Raw genomic sequence first — 24,163 nt, 5'->3', positions numbered from 1 at the left:
ATCATAACTTACATTCGAAACTTGGCTTTTTCTAGCATATTTCTTCCCTTTCTAATTTGCAGAGGCCACTTTGATTGTGGTTTCTTTGATCTTCCCATCAAGTCCTCTCATGAGTTCTCTGAACTGTTCCTCACCAATCGTCTTCACCCTCTTCCTATAATTGAAGTGGGATAGAATGGCCAGTTATCTACCAAATCTTTATGCACAGTGCGAAGATAAGCAGGCAGGCCTGCACTGTTAGTCTTCTGGTGACAGTAATTTGGGAACATTTACAGACCACAGTGGGGAGCTACTTGTGTGTCTTTGGGGATTTGTCCCCCAGCAACATTAAAAGGCAAATTGTGAAACTTCAATAGATCACAGCTTTAAGAGCCAGTATATAGAAAATCCTAACTGAAATGAAAACATTTGATGTTACGAGTTGATCTTCTCTGCCTATCTTTTAATCTGTACTCTTTTTAATTTATTGTGAATAATCTGCACGTTAACAGACCCATACATCTTAGCAAGCTTTTATTCACGTTGAAATGTAATCCCAGAAGAACAAACTTCAATATAAGTTCTAAGTCCACAGTATTGGAAATTTGAATGCTGAGTGCAAATCAACACACTTCACTACATTCCTGCGAGCAAAGGCCAGTGCAAACAAGCTATTACCTGATCAACATCTGTGAGAGGTTCTGAGTAGTACAGAGGCCTCGCAATTTTAAGAGCAAAATTATCTGTTTCTATCAGATGCAGTATTATTGCTTAATAATTTCCATTCTTTATGCTAAGTTATGTCGCAGTCATTTGTCACGACCATTTTCTCCCTGTCCTGATTCAAACCGTACTGTGTGTGTGTGTGTTTTTTAACAGGAGTCCTTGATCAGCGCCTGGCTTCAGTTCAGCGACGGCTCTGTGGCTCCACTGGATCTTTACAATCCAGAGTTTTTTGTCCTGACAGCCACCTCCCTGGATCAAGAAGTGGTGACAGTGCAGCAGGACCCCTCGTGGAAATGGCCTGTCATTGTGACAGAGGCGGAGGGTCAAGGTCTGCTGGTCAGGGTCGAAATGACTGTTTGCGAAGTGTGTCAAAAGTTTAAGCGCCGGAGCATCCTAGCAGCTGGGAACTGTAACGTCAGGGTGAAGTTTGGTCATGGTGACAGTGCCAGGGGAGGGAGCAGCGACTATGGCCTAGATGGAGATGACATGGAGAATAGAGGCAGGCTCTCTTCCTCTCAGGACAGAATTGGCCCTGACACCCACTACTATGGCAGCTCTATCTCTGACATAGAGGATGGGGTGTTGGGAAGAACAACCACAACAAGAAGTGCAATAATACGCAGACCTAACGGGAGTAAGTTTTCAGATGATGGTAGCCAAAACATGCCAATAGACTTTGCAGACTTCCCCGCACAAGTAGATATGCCCCGTGGCCGCAATATAGATGATGACCTCATTCAGACTGCTCGTGGGCTGACAGATTTAGAGATCGGCATGTACGCCCTGCTGGGGGTCTTCTGCCTTGCCATTCTGGTCTTTCTTATTAACTGCATTTCCTACACCCTCAAATACCGCCACAAGGAGCTCTCCATCGAGGGCCAGGAGAACATGAACCACGCCCACGACTGGGTGTGGCTGGGGAACGAGGCAGAGCTGCTGGAAAGCCAAATCAGCCTTTCGCCTCGGCTGGAGGAACAGACTTCCATGATGGACTCGAGCTGTGGCCTTGAGGAGGGCAGCCACTTGCTGAACGGGGGCTCTGTCCAAAAGAACGTACAAAGCCAGGTGCACCGGGCGCCAGATACAGGCTGCATAGCAAAGGACAGCAAAGGAGACTCCCCCACCACCAAGAGGAAGAGAGTCAAGTTCACAACGTTTACCACTATTCCTTCAGACAATAGCTACCCCACTTTTAACACACTGACGGGAAGCCATAGCCAGGACATTAAGTGGGTGTGCCAAGATGTGCAGATGGGAGACTCCAGTGAGTTGCGCAATTACATGGAAAGGTTAAATGACAGTGCTTTAAAAGAGGTGGCATAGTGTACTGTGCACATTTGTTACCAACTCACCCTTTTGCCTTCCAGAGGAAAATGGGTCTCAATAGACCTATGTTTAACACAAGAAGAGGAACTTTAACAGAGTCACCCCAAACTGCCAAAGGCTCATTAGATTTAGGAAAACTGTCATGATTCCACGATTAACTGATGATAAATCACTAATGAAAAATATAAGGAGGTGAGCTGGCTCTTTTTCCATTTGTTTATCAGATGATTCCATTTTTTTCATCATTTTAATATTACAGGGTTTAGAATTAAGTAATGATCCTATGACTGATGTGACATTCACACGACGGATTTTAAGGTGAACAACACCATAACTAGATAGATGTTCAGAATATGTGTGTGCACATTAAATGGCTTTGGGAGTTTTGTCTCACTTTGGATAGTAATTTCTTATGTCAGGTCCTTATTATCTGTGGATGAGTTCAGGAAAGGCTGAAGTAAGCTAAGGGGAACTTTTGCATGTCTAGGGAAAAAAGGCACAAGTTTCTGATTCATTTTCATCCTCTTGTCAAGGCAGAAAACCTGTTATGTATATACTGAATGGTCTCCAAAGCATTGTATTGTTGCTCTGTATATTGTATTTTCATAACATTTAAGGAATACACAACAATGTCAAGAGTATGTATCAGCTTTTGTTCAATCCACCACCACTGTACCCTTCTTTTTTGTGTTTAGCTTAAGTGAAAAAGATGGCTGAGGAGGAGCCAGTCGCACATATTTGTATAATCTGCACTTATTTCAATTAGTATTTTATGGAATACATTTCATCCACAAGTCACAACACAATCCCTTTCAAATTTGGTGATTGATGAGTGTTTAAATACTCTCATCTTGTCTTTAAGAACACAATCTGCTGACATGACAGGAGCTGAAGGAGCTATTAACCTAAAGACAATGTGTTATTAATAGTATGTCCTACAACGACCAAGTTTTTTTTTAACTTGGAATAAAGTAGTACTTTATGTCTTGTTGATTAGTAAAAGCAGAAATGACCAACAAACTGGAATGTCCTATGCCTTCCATTTTATAGTGTGGGTGTTGATACTAAAGAAAAGAAATAATTTCAAGCCAGGTGGGGAATGTTTTCTTTTTGAAAACAGATCTTTCATGATTCAGATAATTGCACAAATAATAATCATCTTTTAGAATGTCCTAAACAAAAGCACTCGGCTGAGAAATTGTCTTTTGCTCAGTGAACATTACCATCCTCCCACTGGGACTGGTTGTGTGTTGTTTTTCTTGTGTGTGTCAGTGTGTAGTATTTCCATCAGGCTGAAAAATGCTCACATTAAGTGTTGGTGCATACATCAGTTTATTAATTTGCAAAACAAACAATGCCACCTGGAAAAAGGGTGGTAACATACATCAGCAAACGGTAAGACAGTCTTCAGTGTATCTTGGGGTGCCATTCACATTAGCTCAGATTGGTCCCTCAGTCACCCGAGAGAAAGTTTTGTGAATTTTCATCTTATATTTGATAAGTTTGTTGATCAATTCATCTGTCTTTTTTTTGTGAAGATGCTACTGACCCCAAGCGCACTCACCCAGGATATGAATATTCACAAGAATAAAAGAAGCTCAAAGTTGTCCAATTGTAATATATATTAGGATATTTAAAGGATTACTTCAGCTTTTGGCTTCTATGACTTTTTTGCCAAGTGAGGAGATTAATACTGCGGCCTTGTCTGCTTGATACAGATTTGGCAACCAAACAGCTGGCTTAGGATAGCCCGAAGACTAGAAACAGGATGAACAGCTAAACTGGCTCCTAAGTGTAAAATGAGGCATTATTTAACTGAGGTTAGGTGCCAAGTGATTCCATGGTCGGCAGAGAGATAGAAATTAAGATTAATTATATTAATAATATAATAATAATAAAGTGAAATTATTTGTATAATGTAAATATACACAAATTCAAGACTAAATCTACAATCTAGAGGTCTGTTTCTGAAAGTGGTCCTTCTCTACCATTTGGCAGAGCACATTTTTTCAGTGTCTATATTGTATCTTATTAAAAAAATTAAGTAATCCTACCTAAACTATTTTTACCACTCAGTTTAGCCATATAATGCTAAACGAAATCCTACATTACGCAATAACTATTTCAAATGTAGACACTTTTAACATGAAGTGCCACCCAACCAATTATGAAAATAACACAGATTCTCATTATTATTGCCCAAAGCAAATGAAAAAATCAATAGAAACATTTTTCCTTTGCTTTTTTCTCAGTGCGGATATCAAAGGGTTAAATGCAGTCTGCTGTGTACACATATAGAGACGCTCTGTTTCAGTCTTAATCATGAACCTTTCTCTTTTCATGGCGTGCTGCTTCCTTAGTGTTTTTCCTGCTTCTGTGGCTCTATCAGTGGCTGCAGGGCAGTGAATCGGGGTCGAAGAGAAGTATCTGCCATGTGCTGGAGCTCTGGCTGTTATGTAGGTATGGTAGGGACTTAACAGTCAGCCACTTAGAAAATGATTGAAGGGGGGTCCTTAATAATTAAAACACCTCTGTGACTCTCCATGACCATCAACGTTGGCTTCAGAATGGAGCAGTGCAATCCATTAAAGATCCACCATTTTCACCTCCTCTGGGCTCCAGTTTTAGATGTGTTCATACCTGCTGGGATGTGGCACGGGGGGTATAATGACTGGATTCACTTCCATTCCTGTGGAATGGTAACTCAAGACTCAGCTTTGTTGGCCTTGAAGTCTTGATTTCCTTGAAAGGAAAAGAAAAAAACTCTCCCCAGGCCTTCATCTTAAATGGATTTTTAATTAAACTGATGATGTGAGACCAACAAACTCTTACTAATAGTTGACTGTGCTCCCTGTGGTCCTAATGTGCCGGGCCTGCATTTGTAATTTCCAAATAATTATTCGCTGCGTGATTTATGTCGCCTCCTCAATTTAATTTTAAAGTCAGTTCACAGTAGTTTTAGAACAACTAAACAAACACAAACATGCTGTTTTCAGAGGAGCAAACGAGCAGCAGCTGACAAGGTCGACTCAGCACTCTAGGCCTACCAATTTTTACAGATGGAGCTGCAGAGACCAAAAGACCATACTTTTGAGATAAACACCCTTGTGCAAAGTCAATGTCTTGTAAACACAATCTCCCACCTGAGCAGCGCACCACAGCAGGAAGCCAAAAACTAAATTTATATGTACAGAGGGCTCTTTTCTATGTGCATTCAGGTTAGCTTCTCACACCCACCCTCCGTCTGAGGTCTAGATGTAGCTTTAACTAAAAAAGGTGTGGATTTTTCTAAAAAAGTATGCAAGTGAAATGAACGTTGGTTTGGGAGTACCCTATTATCAGCTAAAGACTGAAACAAATTTAATTCTGTAGTAGCAAATCATTTCCTGACAGTTAAATTAGCCTACAGTGTGTGTGCTCCCAGTGATGATTGTGCAACAGTGTTTTTAATTGTTTTAAAACAAGATCTGAGCTCTATGAAACAGAGAAAAGTGCTCTGACTACCTAAGCCCCATCTTTTCTTTAACTGATATTTCCATCTTCTTGGAATTTTTTTTTTTTTAGTTCCAAGAATCGGGGTACTATCCCTGCGCACATAAATTGAATATAAGAGATGATTCAAAACCCCAATGGTCATTAAGTACTGTGGCCAGATTAGCATTACTTGAAAAACTAACCATGTCATTCAGATATATTGGCCCTGGAGAACTGGTGCACAATGCACAGGGAAGAAACATATCAAAGCAGCACTCTGAGACAGGCTATTTTTTATTTTGTTTTGTCATCCATAAAACAACAAAAGGTTAGGGAGCTACCATTGTACACCTGACAGGAATGGCATTCCAGAGTGTGCCTGGAAAAGATTTATCTTGATACTTGTACTGTTTTATGAGAGTCAAGTCTCGTTCAGAACAAATAAGATGCTCTCTAAACCATGGGACGCATGTAATAATCGAGGTGGATGCTCTAAATCTAGATGGATGTATGCTGTTAAAGCAGTTTGTGGTTACTTATTTCACAGATGATCTGTCTGCACCAACATCCCTAACCGGCTGCCGTGCTCAGTCCTGCTGAAAATAGTCTTTCAAGTGACAAGAACAAATTTCTGGAACAGGCGATAGTGGGAGGCTCTACATGTGTTACCATTTCTGCAGCTAATATCCTCTGCAGCGAGTAGAAGGTGGGAAAGATATCAGCCTTAGTTAAACTACTTGTCTTTTGTATGATTTAGAATCTCTTAACAAAGACAGCTCTGATAACCTAATGGACCAATTTATAATGGGATGATTAGCTCTTATAGACGGCTGATTTGTCAGCAGCCATTTTCTTAAACATTATGTCTTCATTAGCTTATCTTAATTAACATGCGATGATACCTTGTAATCCCCAATTACTGGAGCAACATGTTTGAGAGCATCTGCCATCTGTTCATTATACAGGTAAGACCATAATACAATTAAAAGCAACTTAACATTCTGTAATGTACATTAGGCTTCCACAAGGAACTAAAAAGATGTTGAAGGTTGGTTGTCATACAGCCTGGCAAGGGTCTACATTAAGAAATATGGAGCAATACACAACTGGATTAAGAAAAAAAAGGTCCAGCTGTTTATTGCATCTTTTTTATAGAAAACATATCAAAGACTATGTTTAATAAATTGAAAAAACCCCAACGTCAGCAGAAGTCACTGAAATCTGATTTAAAAAAAAAAAAAAGAAGCCAATGAAACACAATACATTTTATTCAATGTTGGTGAATTTCCTCCCATAAACTGCTTGTTTTAGATCCATCTACAAAAGTTTGATTAGATTAAGGCGATTACTTTGACATGGCCATTTAATTTTATTCTTCTTTAAAACTGTTCTTCGGTACCATGACTTGTGGGTAAAATGAACAATTCATTGTTTCGTCAGTGATGCCATCAGTGATCGTCCTGGCCCAGATACAGCAAAACAGGCCCACCATGTTTCACAGGTAAGTTTAAGGTTCTTATGCTGAAATGTAGTGTTTTTCAAATGTAATGTTTTTCACTTAAACGAAAAAAAAAAGACACATCCCTATTTTCAAACTGCAGACAGGCAGCGATGCTCTTTTTGGAAGAGCAGTGGCTTAGAGCAGAGTGCTCTTTGTTGAGTGACCACTCCTGGGAGGCATAAAATGCTTTAAATAGCCTTTATGTACACTCAGCCTGCATGACTGTGGAGTGGTGGTGTCAAAACACTTTGAGAGATGGCTTTGTTCATTTTTTCAGCCTGAAAAAAGCATCAACAACTTTCCTGTGGTTGTCAAAAATCTCTTTTGTTCATGCCATGATACACTTGAGCAAATGTGGTAAAGATCAGAGGTCCGTTTCACGTAGCAGGTTTAGTGAAAACTCTGAGTAGGTTAACCCTGAAATGAGGGAAACCCTGAGTTTTCCGTTTCACAAAGGGAGGTAACTCAACCCCGAGAAAGAGGGGTAACTCTAGCCTGTTTCACAAAGAGAGGTAACTTAACCTCACGGTCAGTTACCGTAGTAACAGACTCTCTGAACCTAACCTGGTCGGGACCAGGTTTTATTCAAGAAACCTCGAGTTTCTTTCTGTCTCCACCCTCTTTCAGCCACACACGCCATTTGATTTCCTCATTCATTCAGTCAGCAGAGCGAGTTCTTCTACTTTTATAAGTCCATTAGGCACAGTAGGAGGCAACTTTTTTCACGAACATGTCCTTTTGACAACGATCCCGTGGATGAAGGTGCAGCATTATTGCGCAGAGAAATAAATATTCGTTGGAGATGGTTATCAGACCGCGCATAGATTTTTGCATTTACAGACAATTATCTTTTTGAGCGGCACCATCAGAATGTGTTGGGACAAAAGAAAAAAAAAGACATAAAAGACAAATAAATATTTGTATGAATAGGCTTAAAAAAGACATATTTAGGCCTATTATATTTTATAAAGACACTCGTGTCTTGGGGGTGGACTCCCTCAGCCACTGGCCTCCCGTTAGAGGTGGTGGTGCTGGGCACCACCCGTTTTACGGGCATCTGCCTTCTTTCTGTTGGCTCAGTAGAAGTCTGTGTTAGTTTAAATAGGCATAATTATTTAACAGAACATGATATAGATGATGACTCTAAATTGTCCTTCGGAGTGACTGTGAGTGTGTATGGTTGTTTGTCTCGTTTGTCTCTATGTGGCCCTGTGATGGACTGGCGGCCTGTCCAGGGTGTACCCCGCCTCTTCCCCATTACCGCTGGGATAGGCTCCAGCCCCCACGCGACCCGACTGACGGATTCAGCGGTATAGATAATGGATGGATGGATGGTATAGATGAGAAGACATAGTTTATGTGTGTGAAAACAGCATTATGTTGGGAATAAAATAACTGCACAGTCAAATAGCCACTTAATATTTATTTTACAGTGTAAAACATGATGAAAATGAGGTACCTCCATGCCGAGGTCTCACCTGTTTGAACAATGTTTTTATATTTCATCTTAAACTGCTGCCCAGTGCGCTTCTCCCCCGCGAGATTGCACCTAAATGAAATAAATGAATGGGTTACCATTCAAGCAGTTTCCCTGTAATATTATTGTGATTGCAAAGGACTACATTTAAACTTATGCTTTTGCTGCTGCAACGGTGTTGCACTCATTTCTAAAAACGTATTGAAACTCGTCGTATGAGCGCATTAAGATTTCCAATTCGAGGTTGGTGAAAAACGTAGCCCCTCCTCTTCCCCGTTGCCAAGGAGACTCGTCGAATCGGGGCTCCATTGATGCTGGCTTTTTAAAGTTGTGGTGCACGCGCTAAACTCAAGGTGAACCTACTCAGAGTTGATTAAACTCACTCAAATCAGCGTTTCTGGAACCGAAAACTCAGGGTTTTCTATCTCAGAGTAGATCAACTCAGAGATCAGGAATAGACTCAGAGTTGGTTGAACCTGCTACGTGAAACGGACCCCAGACATTGATGGATCACACCTCACACTTTTTTTTTGTAAACCACTTATTAGAACACAACACTCTAATTTCACCTTTAGATTTACTGCTTGTTATCGCAGCTCACATACTTTTGCCATTCACAGACATGCAATATCAGATTATTTTCCTTAATAAATACATGATCAAATATAACTCATTAATAGACTTTCAGAATGTATGTAAAAAGCTGCCTTATGTGAAAACCTAAGGGGATATTCATTACTTTGGCTTACAGAACATGTCCCAAAAAGAAAAAAGAAATAGAGGCCATGGATGTAATGTAAACAGAAGGTGTGTTCTCCTTGGAACTGTTGTTTGCTTAAATTCTGGCCCATAAATCAACTTAAAATATCAGGAGGCCAGTGCCAAAACTGTATATATTGTTGTTATTGCCTTGCAATTGTGCATTAGTGTGTCAGAAACTCCTCTCAATATAAGGAGCAAGCTGCAACACAAGAAATATAACCTGGAGGCAGTGCGTTTACTTTCAAACATCAAACTGTCTGCTCAGCCACGACCGTGTGGCTCTCTGAACAAATTAAACAAAAAGCGTCTGTCTCTGAAACTCATGGCTGGGAGGCCTTAGCATTAAAAGAAATAAATGAATAAATAAAGTAAAATATGTGACGATGCTGATTTCAATCTGTGTCTGATGAAATCAAGAAGAAATATGCTGCCTTTCTCCAATGGGATGGCAAAATGAGGCTTTCCACCTCTGTATTAACAATCTTTTTCCTAACAGCTTGCCATAGGGCATGTTTTATGTAATCTAAATATTTTACACACTCTACAGTTGAGTTTGCCTTTGAACCAACAAACCATGACCCTAATCATGAAAGCAGGCTTCCAAAGAACATACGGTCATTTAAAAAAAAAAACCAAAAAAAGTGTCACTATGCTGCCTGAATTTAAAACAAAGGGCTGGAACATGCTCTTATTCTGGTTCAAATTAGTTTCTGCAGTTAATAATGTTTGTTAACATGTTTATTCCCTTCTTGGGATGGCTTCTCAATGTATCAACCACTGGATAAAAATGACAAAGACAATTCTCAGTGAAATATACTTTAATAGGCACAAAAATAAACACAAAACAACGTTCCAGTTCTTCTTCAAAATAAGTGTAACAAATCTCTAAAATGACTGAGATGACAAAGAATGCACAAATAAACTACGCAATAAAACAAGAAATGGACATTTAGCATTAATCACTCAGATGAACATAAACTAAAATTCTTTTTAAAAACCATTTTATACGGTCAGTGAGATGTGTCGTTACTTTCATGTCTGTCTATCATTTGATATTATTCCTAAAACCCTGAGAATTTTCTGGCAATACAATTTAGTACCTTGTGCTCTGCTTAATTTGAGTTAGTTAGAAACACACACACACACGCACACACCCTTATTCTTATTCTGCAGTATAAAGCTAAAACAAATGCACCAGTCTTATAAATACAACATAACAGGAGGTTTTTTTCTGGCAAAGCTGCAAAGCTGTGATAACACTAAGCAAATACTGAGAGAATTGTAATTAATTTTTCTGATAAATTCTAAATACATATTGATGCAGATTTGTTGAGTTTTTATTTTCTAAATTCCTTTTCATCATGATCCAAGCATTAATGCCATGAGTGTGTAAGGGCTGTGCTCAAGGGGGCCAGTTAAGATACAGTAATGGTTAGTTTGTCATGATTGTATGCAATTATGCAGCTTGACCAGAAATTAAATTAGACTGCAAAGCTTCATAGGTGTCATAAAGAATATTTTCAACATAGGCTCATTTTATCTATGTATAGTGCTGTCTGAGGATTTGACGTGGACTTATAGGATGGATTATTGTGGCTTTCCAGAGTGCACTGTAATCACAAGCCGTGGAAAACAAATGTGGGAGGATTTTCTTCTCTCAATATTAGATTTGATTACAGGATGTATATAATCTAAGTGTGTTCATTTGGAATCTCCTCAAACAGCTCTGTAACTTTAATAGAAATACTTTCTAAGAATCTGCAACATAAAATTCAACCTAATCGACCGTTTCATGCGATATGCTGCAAAAGTGAGGTTCTGCATAGGCACAGAGGAGTTCAAGAAATTATGCTGACATTTAATGCGCAAATAGCTCAATACCAAGTCACAGATGTAAGCGTAGAATTCATTAAAACTGTTAATACTGATGAATCATGCTGAAATCGCAAAAATGATTAGGAAGAGTAAGTTCATTGTAAAGAGTAGCATATGGGATATAAAATATGCCTTTGCAAGAAAGGATAAATTAAAACAATAAAAACAACTGAGCTTTCTCGGTGTTTAGAAAATACCATTCTATCACATTTTTATGGCACCACTCTTCACGTTAAGTGCAAATTATCAAATAAAGGCAACGGGAGTAAACAAACAGCAGGAGAGGAGCACAGCAGGTATGATTTAAACCAAGTTCCTGCATGGATCTCTGATCTGTCAATGGTACCTACACAACCACCCAGTGCCATAAAACCATTATTGTTATGAGAAAAGAGAAATAATTCCCATTTAAAAGCTAAGAAAAACAGAAATATGCGTATAGCCATGAAAGGATAATCAAGGGAAACCCACACTGTTGTAAAAACGATTAGTAAGTACCGAGTCCACAGGATCTTTGGGCACTGAGTGATGTGACTGGAGAAGGCAGGTGTGCTGGGGCTTAATGGGATGAAGGCTTGGGTCACGAAGAGGTGTGTCTATTCCGCTGACTTCCTGCTCTGCTCCTCTGCTTGTCATACTTAACAGAGACAATGAGGAAGACCAGCAAGGTGATGCCCTGGATGCCCGCCAGGAGGAAGAAGTAGTAATGCAGAGAGCAGTCATTAATATTACCTGCAAGAGGGGATACAAGGACATTAGCTCAGACAAACAAGCAAACTGGCATTCAGATGACCTCAGAAAACTCTGAGCAACACTGCAAGATAACAAAACGTTTCAATTTGGAGCACAAAAAAAAGTGATAATATTTTCATATTGCAACAGCAGGATTTTTTTCCCTTTTTTTTTTAAAGGGCACCCAAGACAAAGGTAGATGGCCACAAGCTCTCAAGTACGGCAAGTCGCAGTGCATTTGTCAGACATAAAAAGCTGGCAGGAAAACACATTTCTGTCAGGAATCAGGATTCGGCGGGGTGTAGGCCTTGTTATCTCTCATTTTACCACTGTGAAACCTTCTGAAAGTGAAGACAATTGACCCCACACTTCAGCATTGATACAAGACGGCTGTATTGATGATGTGGGACTGACGCATCAAAAATAACAAGAGCAATAGAGGCCCTCAGCTGTGATTCCAAACAGGGGGTCTTTCATCGTATTAAAAGACAGTTTGTATCCTCATGGGACCGGGATGTGATAAAATGGAGGAAAAAATAAACTAATGCTTCCACTGTGACTTGCAGCACTGAAATATGACTTGTTTACAGGGAGGGAGGCAAAGACAGACTGTATAAGAGACTAACAGGAAAAAGGTCATACAGTGTGATTCAGAATGTTAAGGAATAGTGATAATAACAGTATTAGGTGACATTCCCTTCCAATTTTTTGCTATTGGGTTTGGAGATTTAAGCCACAAAGTGTCTTGGCATCTTCTGCACCGTTGGCTGAAGTGGTCGTCCTCATTCAGCCACAAAGCTCAAGGGAAAAGCTTAGAACAAATCCTGTTTTCATCTCTCCAGGGGATTTACATGAAGGGCAAAGCTGACAACAATACAATCGCCTTCACCAGAGACAATTGGATTGGTGTTAGAGCAGCTTTTGTCCTCTTGACCATGTGAGGCAGACCAATTGACTTTACAGCCAACAGCATGAGATGATGCTCTTTACTACTTTGCTGAACATGAATGCATTGTAGGGTGAAATGATTGTTGAATGCTGCCTTATGCAAGAGATTATAATTTCTACTGTGTTGCACCCTATCTAAGAACATGTCTTTGCCTCCTATTGGGAATGTATGGCTCAGCTGTGCCAGTAGACTGCGATAGCTATAGCTTACGTCCTACATTATCTGCAAATTAATAAATGTGAAACCCTGGAGCTATCTGCTGTCTTCCCCAGAAAGCTCCTATTAGCTCCTCTTTGAGGGGCTGTCGAGATGAATAAAGAGGCCTGGAAAGAGAAACAGGTCTGATTTTAATTGGATGTGAGGGCAATTCTCAATTTAAGTTCTCCGACTTGCACACAGTTTAAACGTGGATTTAAAGGTAAGAGCCCCCTGTGTCAACATTGTGTTTATAGTCAGTTATTTGTCATGTGTATCATATCATACATTTCTGATTATTTTAATGAGTCAATCAGGATGGACACATTTGATACAGATTTTTTTTTTATGATTCCTGAAATCTTTCACATGGAGGTTCAATTTGTAGCTTTTCGTGACATCAAGAAGCATAATTTGCAGATTACAAGCAACTGAACCAACAAGAGGCTAAAACACAAAAGTCCCCCTTTAGGGTCAGTGTTTAGTGTGTCCATTCTGGGCTACTGTGGTAATATGGTGGTCCAACCTGAAGGAGGTGTGATGAGAGTAAGTTGCTTACATGTAGGAAATACCCCTAAAAATGATGCAATTCTACACCATGCAAACAGATTTAGGATTACTGAACTGCAGTTAAGCCAGTAGATTGCCCTAATTATCACATATGGGAATATTAAGGGCTTTGCATTCAGAGGAAAAAAATGGTAACTCACATACTTAAAAAGAAAAACAGAGCTTTACAGGCGAAATGTGTTGGAAACTTAGTCTTCAAGAAAGAATGTGACTGCACAACCTTTGCACAATCATGGAATCATTTGAATGCAAATAAAGGAAAAAATGCTGCAAGATACTAACAAGACCATGAGGGAGTGAGGCACCAGCTTACTGATAAAGAGCAGAACACAGAGCTAAAATGATGCCTCTGGAGGTGCAGGGCTGTTTTTTTCTTTCCCTTCCTTTACTTTTGGACTAGCGAGGTGTAAAAAGGTTATTAATTTAGAGTAAACACAACAGACTCTGGCAGTTGTTTTCTGTGCGTGTGAATCATGTCACGTGAAGCTGCTGCTTTGCTAACATAACTGAGTTGCTCCCTTCAGATGGCCGAAGCAGTTTAATGAACTGAGGGACAAACATTTCATACAGTATGGAGGCTATGATTGTAGGCTTCACTCCTACTGATTTATAGATAAGTACAGACTGATTTATCACTGCTTTTGCTTTATCTATATTCCTCTTTTTTGTGCTAGTAAAACACAACTACTGGCTGTGGAGTGATTCATTAGAGCAGTTTATTTCATGGAGATAAAATAACTAAAACCCAAGAGTGACAATTTAGAGGGAAATTTCCAAAAACTGTCCCAGAACAAACACTACTACAAGATCCGATGGTAAGTTTTGAGCTTTGTTCTGTTATTGCTGTTTGTTTTGGGTTTTTGAAATATTAGACTCTGCCAAACACAGATGTTTGACTAAAAGGATTTGATACCAACTACAACATACCAAAAGTTTAAAATGAATCTCATTCAAACTGAATTGAAATTATGATCCTACTTGCACTATATATTTAGTTGTACATTGTTTTTCTGTTGGGTAATGTCATAATAACTTAAACAATTCATTTTAATTAATTAAATAGCAATTTAAAGAAGCAATTGAGCACTAACCTCCCCTCTCCACATAATCATTACCAAATAAAATAGTTCTTTGCAGAAAACGTGCTGTTGAAATTCATTGGTACTCATCTTCTAGATACGAATTTCTCATCCCTTTGCTTGTCTGTCCATTCAGTTGTTCTTAAGCTGTTTTATTTAGGACCAAAGCAGTGGATTGATTGTCATCACAATGTTTTAGATGGTTGACCTTAATGCTTTGAAGTAATGCAAATCAGTGAATAATAGGAAATCGTGGAACACAGAAAAGGAAAACATTATTTTTTGAGAATTCTGGGAAATGATGATGATGATGATTTTTTTTGTAAACACCAAAACGAATCTGCCCATCTAAACTGCATAAAATCGACAGTGATGATTAAAGCAGATCTGTTTTAAATCAAATATCTGTCTCAGTGCACTAGAGGCAGCTTTGCAACGGCATACCCTAAGCTTTATGTTCTTTTAAATGACTTAACAGAGCATGCCGGCTTGATCAAAGAGCAGGATTTACTCATTTCAAGCAAGTGATCCCACTGCTTTGCATTATCAGTTGCAATTGGCAGAGCAGAATGCACTCCATAATGTAACCACATGTATTGAGCATGCTCCCCCCCACACACACTCTGTTATGTGCATGCTTGTGTGGATAATTAGAAATGGAGTGACTCTCCGTCAATTCTTTGTGCACTGGGCCATCTCTACAGCCTAAAACCTTTGATTGAGGAACAGGGAGTTCGCTGAGTGCTGCCTGAGTAGTACGTGGAGAACCTGACATGCACTTGGACCCTGCTGCAGCTTTCACTAATTTTGTTCTCATCTTAATCTGTCCAAGGTTTTAAACACCAAAGCAGGGCTTGAATAATTCATGAAGAACAAGACAACATGCATTTGAGCATGCTTGTATTTTCACTTGATAATTTGCTTTGACAGATAGTAAAACAAAAGTCTGCTGTTGCTGCAGTCTTAGGTAACAAAGCGGTATCGCTTACAAAAAGCAAGCAATAAAGCACACTAATTATTCAAGGGAAGGCATTTACATGTATAGTTTCTAGCAGTATCCAGAGTGTTGAACAAAATATGTTCTGTTCAATGTAAAAATATGTATGATATGAGCAGAAGGGCAAGATTTACAGCAAAATATAAAACAATCTTCTGGGTTTGCTCCAGGGAAGATGGCTAATGTCAACACCAAGCCAGTAAGATATCCTGACTTTAAGACACTTATATTTCTTTGACGTGCAATGTTACTGCTGCTGTAATTATTCTGACAGATGACTGGATTGTAACCTTTGTTCCAGTTTTCCGAACAGCTCTCTCAACTAGCACCCAGGGAAAGAGAAAGAGGTGCAAAGGGGAAAAAGCAACATCCAAGTTTGGGTGCAGTTCTGAAAATTGTGCAGGGTTTTCATTTTGTAAGGCTTCTTGTTCCAGTTTCATTATACATTAAACAGAATATACCTCTTTCTTTCAGTATCCACCCCCAAGGGCCCACTTGGATGCAAAGTGCTTTAAAAAAATATGGAAGCCTAATTAAAGCCTCAAAAGACCCAAACACAGACGTAGTGTAAAAAGACTTGAATAAAGGCCATAAATATTTGACAGCTATTTAAAAGTTGAATCCCCAGTAAGAAAGGAAACATTGTAAACCAAATAGAGTTAATAAATAGATAAATAAAAGTGTTTCAAGATTTCCACATGTGCTCAGGTGAAAGCTCGGAGTTAGAAAATAACAAGCTTGTAATTACACGGAGTATCCCAACAGAGGTGGTCAGCCCTCTGATAACTGAGAGATATAATTTTATGCTGTCATTTACCTGCAAGTGGGTTTGTGCAGATCATGTGAGCTGAGATGAAAGCGGTCAATATCAACTTAATGTTTGAAAATGAATCAATTGTTCCCTCAGTGCAATGACCCGCCATTTTGATGCTTCAGTGCCCTCAATGCCATCCTCCGTCTAAGAATCAAATCAGGGAGAAAATCAATGCTTGTTTGCTTTAGCTATTAATATAGTTATTTTGTGCAGCTTTTTTCTGGCTTGGAAAACTTTATGATTGATGCTGAAGTTAATAATTGCCACACAAAGCTAAGTTTTTATGCAGGCCTTTAAAAAGAATAAGATTTTATGCTAAATTCGCCAGACCTGACAATGAAGCCCTCCATCAAAACCCTGACATTTTGTTGAGTATGACCCAATGGGATGTGCGAATGTCAGCTCCCGGTGAATATCTGAACACATCTGCTAAAAAAAATCAGGACTTGAACGCTGGCCAAAAGAAAGGCCATTTCCTGTCTTGTGACCATAGAGGCTCACAAAAACCATCCACTTTGAGTGAAAGATACTTCCAACAAAAGGGGAGCGAATTGAGGTCATTCTCGACAGACGCAACCCCCCCCCGCCGGTGTAAAGGATGATTTTTATAGAGAGTAAAGGGCTGATATTTGATTGACTAGTCTGTGAAATTTAAACAGCTGCGTGCCTTCTTTCAAAGGAATGGGTGCAGTGAAGTTATACTAGAACGATAGAAACAAGCCAACAAAAGAATAGGATGGATGACTACTCAACCAGATGTAGTGGTGAACAATGCGTTGGGGGATTTAAGGGATCAATAATTTCAACACAAGCGCTTAATATGTTTTAAGTTGGAGAGCAGATGTGGCAGATTTACAACATAAATGTTTTCAGCAAATCTATGCAGACCGTTTGCAAGGACTAGATGGTTTATACAGTCAGTCGCTCCTGAACAGAGGACCCAAAAGCTTGAATGAGAGCACCTTGAAGAAGTTTCTGTTTTGTTTTATGTGTGTTGTTCATAACACACACAAGTATATGCAATCCCTGACATGACAGGGATTGCATTTAATTACATTTATCTATTTTTTCTAAAGAAGTTGCACTTATATCTCAAAGTAGAAAGTAGAAACCACATGTCAGCATGACACCCCATCCTGACTGAAAGCGAGCGAGCGAAACTGACGCGATACGACGACGAAATTTCGCAAGGTTGTCCTGATATGCAGCGTGACGATTTTGTTGGGAGTGATTCTATTGGAGAGTACTCACTTGAAACACCGAGTTCTCTGGCGATTACCGCCCAACCAATAAGAAGTGTTTAGGGGCAGGACGCCACCGCGAAATGTCATCCAAATAGAGACAGAGTGGGCGATTTTATAAGGGGTCGGCAGTGATGTCGCTGGACGGAGCGACATCACTCGCGGCATGTCAGGACAGGCTGATTGAAAAGTACGCATTCTAATCACTTTTTAAAAAGTGCTCACTCGAACGCCAGTCAGGATGGAGTGTGAGAATGAACAGTTTCTCTTTTAATCCATTATACCTGAGATGCCCTCTACACATGCATGGTAAGGACACTCGTGTCACATCAGGTCTCAGTGGGTTAGTAGGATAACCAGCATCACCTAAGTACTATTTAAAGCTCAGGGCTAAAATAAATGTATTTTATACTATACTGTATATAGAGAAAATGACCTTAAAAGAGAAGTCTTCCTCCAAGCAATGATTAAAGGCCTGCAATTATTCTCTGCTCATAAATATCACATATTTAGACGGTTTTTAGACAGGTGGAGCCTATCCAAGCTGTCATTGAATGAGTGGCAGGGTGCATCCATCACAGGGCCACAGAGAGACAAACGAGACAAACAACCAAACACGCTCACACTCACTCCAAGGGTCAATTTAGAGACACCAATTAACCGTGGATGTTTTTGGGCGGTGGGAGGAATCCGGAGTACCCAGAAAGAACCCACACGTACACGGGGAGAACATGCAAACTCCACACAGAAAGGCTCCATCTGGGATTTCAACCAGGAACCTTCTTGCTGTGAGGCAACGGTGATGACCTCTACATAACCAGCACAATTAATTTCAAGTGATACAGACTTTAACACATAAAGAAGTAGAAATGAAACTCTATACTGACTGTCAGAGAAGCTGCTTGTTTGAAAGTGTTTCATACACTTATATGATGTTGGCAACCAAATCAGTGTCCCTGCTGGCGTTAGAAATGAAGATTTTTAGTCTGAAGTTTCTTCCTTCTGGAAAATAAAATTATTAATGACAAACCTGATGGACTTTCATGTAGCACTTTACCTCTGTTGCTATCTAACATTAGTTTAGTCAGAGGAGGGGGGCGATGGAGCTACAGCACAACAGGAACATCCACCAGTGTGATGCCAAACCAGCACTGTCGTGTCTGTATTGCTTCAGGGACAGCTTTACTTAAGAAGGGTTGGGCTGTGTAATCAGACCCCCAGACTGTGATTAATGTTACTGTCTGTCTTCAGGAACCTTGTGGCTCAGTAGAATTCAGCTCAGCTCACTCGACATGCTGTTTACAGCCCAGGATTTTGCCCCCAGCCATGGAAATAAGTTGAATTCATCCCACCTACAGAGCCACGAGTTGTGGAAGCAGCAAACATCCAACAAACTGTGGAAAACACCCATAAAAGCTAACGCCATGATTCCTGACTGTACTTAATGTCAAAGCTTTGCGCCATGCGTTTTTTTCCTTTCTTTCTTTTTTTAAATTAGGGCCAGGAGGATGTTTTGTTCCATTTCTGCAACTCACCTTTTAAGTGACTTGGTTTTGAAAGCAAAAGAAGCCTAACAGCCAATCTGGCTTTAGTTTAACTCCCCTGAAGTGACGCAAGGTTGTGCAAAGGATGGATTTATGAAGCACACCAAGCATCTTCCAGTGCAAACATCATCAAAAGTACTTCTCTACCTGTCGGCACACTGTATTAATGAGCTATTAGGTGTTTGCGGATAAACAATTTACAGTCCTGGCTTATTTACCACATGCTCAGGGAAAAGTGCAAAGAGGACGGGAGCCTCCACTCACTAGGGAGCCCATCCATCTGCTGCCACAGCCGTGCTATTCATTCCATCAGTTTGACAGATTTACACAAACCCTTTGTGGTTAGTCTGACATGCTTATTTATAATGCAAAACACCTTTAAAACAAGAAGTTTGTATAGGGTGTTAACCTATTTCTGTGTCTACTCCACAAAGCTCCTTGGAAAATATACATCTGTATCCTGAACCGTGCAAATTCTAACACAGTCGATGCGAAATGTTGATATTACAGGTTTCTTTCACTCACTCCAAACAGCAAGCTAGGCCAACTGTAATGCAGGTGGAAAACTGATCATTTTTGTTTTAACATTTTGTGATGAGAATATTTTGAAGCATTTGGAGAGTAACATGAGTCCAAAAAACTCAAGCAAACACAAAGTACAGTAATGGCATGTATAACTCCAATGATTTTGGATCAATAACATTATAACACTGGAATCCTGTACCAGTGAAGTAAATCATTTCTGTGCAATATCAGGGCCTAAGTTGTAGAACGCTTGATGGATAATTACGTAATGGCCATGATGTGCATTCCTTATTAAATAGACTGAGATTAACATCATTATGGCAAAATATTTCAGCTGAAAAATTTGCTTAAAATTTAACACATCTTAAATTACTTAAAAAAACTAGGCAGCTACCAGTTGTGTATTTCCACATATAGCATTCATAGAATAACGTTTTTGGTCATCTGAAGTAGTGTCTGACATAACAAATCCACTTTGTCTTTTTGGAGCTAAGATAGTACACAGTTGGTATTTAAAGCTTTTAGAAGGTGCCCGCTGAGGCCAAAAATGATACAGTAACTATAGTGAGAGCAAACAAATACAGTAAAGGTGAAGGAAAAAATAACAATACAGTGGGATTTAAAAATGTATACCATAATTCTAACAAATACCGGAGAGCGATACGTCTCAGTCAGTTCAAGCACGATTTTCTCACATCTCAAACTTTTGTTAGTAAAACATCAGATTGAGCTGTTTTAATTTGGAAAGTCACATATGTCTTGATCATGTCTCTTACCAAAGTCTTTGTGGGATGACATCCAACCGATACCCTTGAGGGAGACAATAGCCAAAAGACCAGAACCAACGAAGGAGCCAATCCCAGAGAAGAAAAAGAAGAGCCCCATGATGGCACTCTGCATGGACTTGGGGGCTGCAGAATAGGCGAACTCCAGACCTGTAACAAAGAGCAAAAACAGACATCTTGCCTTTGATGCTGTGACATATTTCAAGTGGGCTTTATGGAAAGAGTGTATATTGTCACTATGTAGAAAATTGTCAGCGTAATGTTGCCTACAGTATAGTGTAGTATGCTACTTGGACATTTGCTTTGCTGAACAAACACTTTCAAGTTAATTTCGGTTATAATAGAGATGAAAGATAACACAGTGTACTGGGATACAATGCATGTCTTTATTTATTGTTAAACCATAATGATAACCAACATGTTCCATGTTTAGTATACTGTGTGTGAGAGCAAAAGGCTTCCTCTGTGCTGTTTGGTAGCTTATTTTCCACTGGTCTGTGCTGCCATTGGTGGGTTCCTTCTCTGCTTGGTACACATTATTTATTGTTTATTGTGTCATGACAGAAAAGGACTAAGATAAATTGGCATGGAACCTAAGAGAAAGAAAGATGTGTTGGGGAGTGTGGGCAAAAAAAAAAAAAAATCAAATCTAAGTCTTTTTTGCCTAAAGAGCGTTTTTGCTGCAAGCTGTCATTGATAATTTCACGGCACTACAAATATATGAACTGTCTGATGAGGCCCTATAGCTACATCTGTTTGGTGAGATTAGGGAGCTGCAGTTAAATATGTTTACTTTTCAACACTTTTCTTGAAGGTGAACAGCCTCCTTATGGATCCTACACATGTGCTAGTTATGTAAGAAGTTTTTACTAAGCTGAAAATATGAATGAACTTTAATCAAATAACCTAAAACAACTTTTGGATAGCAAAAAAACAAGTGTAAGCAACGAAGGTATGCCTATCACAGGGGACTGCAAAAGGTGGTGAGGGTTGAATGACACAGCAAACACTGCAGACAGAAAATAGACCAGCTCTGTAACATTATGCAAAATCCTGCTATTGTCTGTCTCTGACAACAGTGTGAGATCAAAGTAATGGAGTTCACCAGAAGAAATATAAAATCTTTACCTCTCTTGACCAAAGGTATTATTCAAAAAAAGCGAAATATGTAGGATTAGGTGAAATGACTAAATGGACTTGGCTTTTTTTTTTCCCTTCAAGGAGCGTGGGTTTGGCTGTTTTAAAAACTAGGGCTGGGCGAGTTAACTCATTATTATCGCGTTAACTCATTAATTATTTAACGCCGACAAATATGTTATCGTGCATTAGCGCAGGTTTTATTATTTATTTTATTATTGTAAAAGTCTGTTGCTCACAGGCTTTTATTTTGTAAAAGTCTGTTGCTGTCTGCTGCGGAACCGGAAAAGAAAGTAATCGGCGGATCCACCAAACATGGAGAAGGGAACGGAACTTTTACTCGGCCATTTTCATTTTAAAGTTCTTCCAGACGGCGGAGTCGACAGAACCAAAGTCATCTGTAAACAATGCCAAGTTGAATTGTCTTAACACCGTAGTAGTTCCAGTCTAAAATATCACTTAAAGGCAAAACACACAACTGATAGCAGCAAGTCATTCAAGGAAACAGACAGTGGAGCGAGGCTTCTACATAAAAACTACATAAAAATGCTGATGTTAAAAGTGTGTTTGCACAACAAATGTTATGGCACTTTCATTCATATGGCAGCACATTTAAAATAAGACTAAATGCTAAAAGCTATACGCTACTTTTGAATTCATTTTTGGATTTTGCGTACAAATGCGATTAATCGTGATTAATCAGGGAAATCATGTGATTAATTAGATTAAACATTTTAATCGTTGCCCAGCCCTATTAAAAACATAAAATGAGCTTTTAACCTTTTTTGTGAATTACTCAATAAAAATACCTGTAAGCACACAAACTTTGTGTATGTGTATAGAAATAACGTAAAGTCTGATGGCTCCAGCAGTTTTAAAACAGATTTATTCAAACAGAACACGACTAAAGGGAAATATTCCTCTTTACCAGTCAAAGGTTACAATCCTGTCAGCCAATTTTCCTTGAAGTGAGTCCTGTGGGACGGCACAGTCTGAAAGTGCATTTATTTTAAGTGCTTTGTTTGGCTAGATTTGACTTTCATAGGGACCACGTTAGACTCATATGGATTCCAATGTTTTACAGAAGCCTTGATCGAGAACTGTGTAATACCCAAGCTGACTACGCAAATTTCAGTATCCATGAATTTTAACCTTAAAGATGATAAATGTTCATTCCCATAAGAAACGTCAAGTGACTGGAAACTGGAAAACGGATTAAATATTAATGGCTCAAAGTATGAGTGTATAGGAAAGAGCCCACAACATGATCCATTGTAATAGGACAATGACTAAAACCAAACAAGGAAGATTTCAATAATGAACTGTGAGTATATTGAAGGACAGGTATGGCCCCAAGCTGCCACCAGAGTTCTGCAAAGTTTCACAGTCAGTGTGTTTCTGACAGACACAAACTCCTGTTGCTGTTGATTCCATAGCCCTGAGGTCAGCTGACCAGCTCCCGTTGGCTGTTCCCAAAGCCAGGCTAAAGACCAGAGGGGATAGAGCCTTCTCTGTGGCAGCACCCAGACTGTGGACCAGCCTCCCTTTGTCTGTCAGGTCCTCTCAGTCTTTAGGTCAGTTCAAATCCAGACTGAAAACACATCTCTTTTCTCTGGCTTTCCACTAGCTGAAATGGAGTTTACCTTAGCGTTTATTGTTACTTTTATTGTTATTTTATTAAAAAAAAGTATTTTATCTGTGATGCAGTTATTCTTATTGCTATTTTATTGATGACTCTCTTAATATGTGATGCAGTTGCTATTGTGAAGCACTTTGGTCAGCTGAGGTTGTTTTAATGTGCTATATAAATACATTTTGAATTTAATTTAATTAATGTCTGAGTGGCAATATACTCCAACTTCTCATAGTTGTTAATTGAATAGCATTTCTTCTTTAGGCCAGGGTTCAAACGAAGTGAGAGGCAGCTTACTGTGCAGTTTCCTGTTCATACCCAAAAACGAGGAGCTTGCAGCTGTCACCTCCAGCATTAACCATTCTGATCATCTTTGATGTTATTCTATTTTTTTTTACTTGATCATTTTTTTTCTTTTTAAAGCAGGAAATCTATTTCTCCGAGGAAAGAAAACACTGATGAAATTTCAATGAAGGATTATGGGATGCCACACTTTGATGAGCATATGTCTCCGGCAGTGAACAGGCTTTGGATTCAAATCAGACCTGGGGACATTCATAAGAAAAATAAGTGAAAAGTTGGTCTGAGAAATTTAGGATTGTAATCTTTTCCATAAAAATGCAATCTTCTTTTCACAAAGGAACTCGGTCATCAAGACGTACTCTGGTATGACTAAATAAAAACTCAGGGGAGGCTTGTGAAAAAATCTTTGAAACTTTCAACCTCATTTCCAACAGTGTTGTGGTGCTTTGTAAAATGTACAATAATAATGTACAATTTAACTAATTTATAACCAAATTTGAGTCAGATGCCTCTGCCATCAAAATAGGTTGTACAGTGGC

General features: G+C 39.3%; 2 protein-coding genes across 3 annotated transcripts in view; one reads left to right on the top strand and one right to left on the bottom strand.

Annotated features, from left to right (window-relative positions):
* LOC142382525 (transmembrane protein 132C) overlaps positions 1-3,638 on the top strand; it is a 168,680-nt gene extending 165,042 nt beyond the window's left edge. For both annotated transcript variants that reach the window (XM_075468504.1, XM_075468503.1), the window contains exon 9: positions 859-3,638. In XM_075468504.1, the coding sequence (XP_075324619.1) occupies positions 859-2,028 (1,170 nt within the window). In that variant the 3' untranslated portion in view covers positions 2,029-3,638. The remainder of the gene's footprint in view (positions 1-858) is intronic.
* Positions 3,639-10,052: 6,414 nt separating this feature from the next.
* Positions 10,053-24,163, bottom strand: part of slc15a4 (solute carrier family 15 member 4) — a 29,967-nt gene continuing 15,856 nt past the window's right edge. Inside the window, exons 8-9 of the mRNA XM_075468502.1 lie at positions 20,543-20,701; positions 10,053-11,852 (exon numbers count right to left, since the gene is read on the bottom strand). Coding sequence (XP_075324617.1) covers positions 11,701-11,852; positions 20,543-20,701 — 311 coding nt within the window. The 3' untranslated portion in view covers positions 10,053-11,700. The remainder of the gene's footprint in view (positions 11,853-20,542; positions 20,702-24,163) is intronic.

Source organism: Odontesthes bonariensis, chromosome 6 (genome assembly GCF_027942865.1).
Source record: "Odontesthes bonariensis isolate fOdoBon6 chromosome 6, fOdoBon6.hap1, whole genome shotgun sequence".
NCBI lineage: Eukaryota > Metazoa > Chordata > Actinopteri > Atheriniformes > Atherinopsidae > Odontesthes > Odontesthes bonariensis.
The sequence above is the reverse complement of the archived record's forward strand: the minus strand, read 5'-3'. Positions and strand labels throughout refer to the sequence as shown.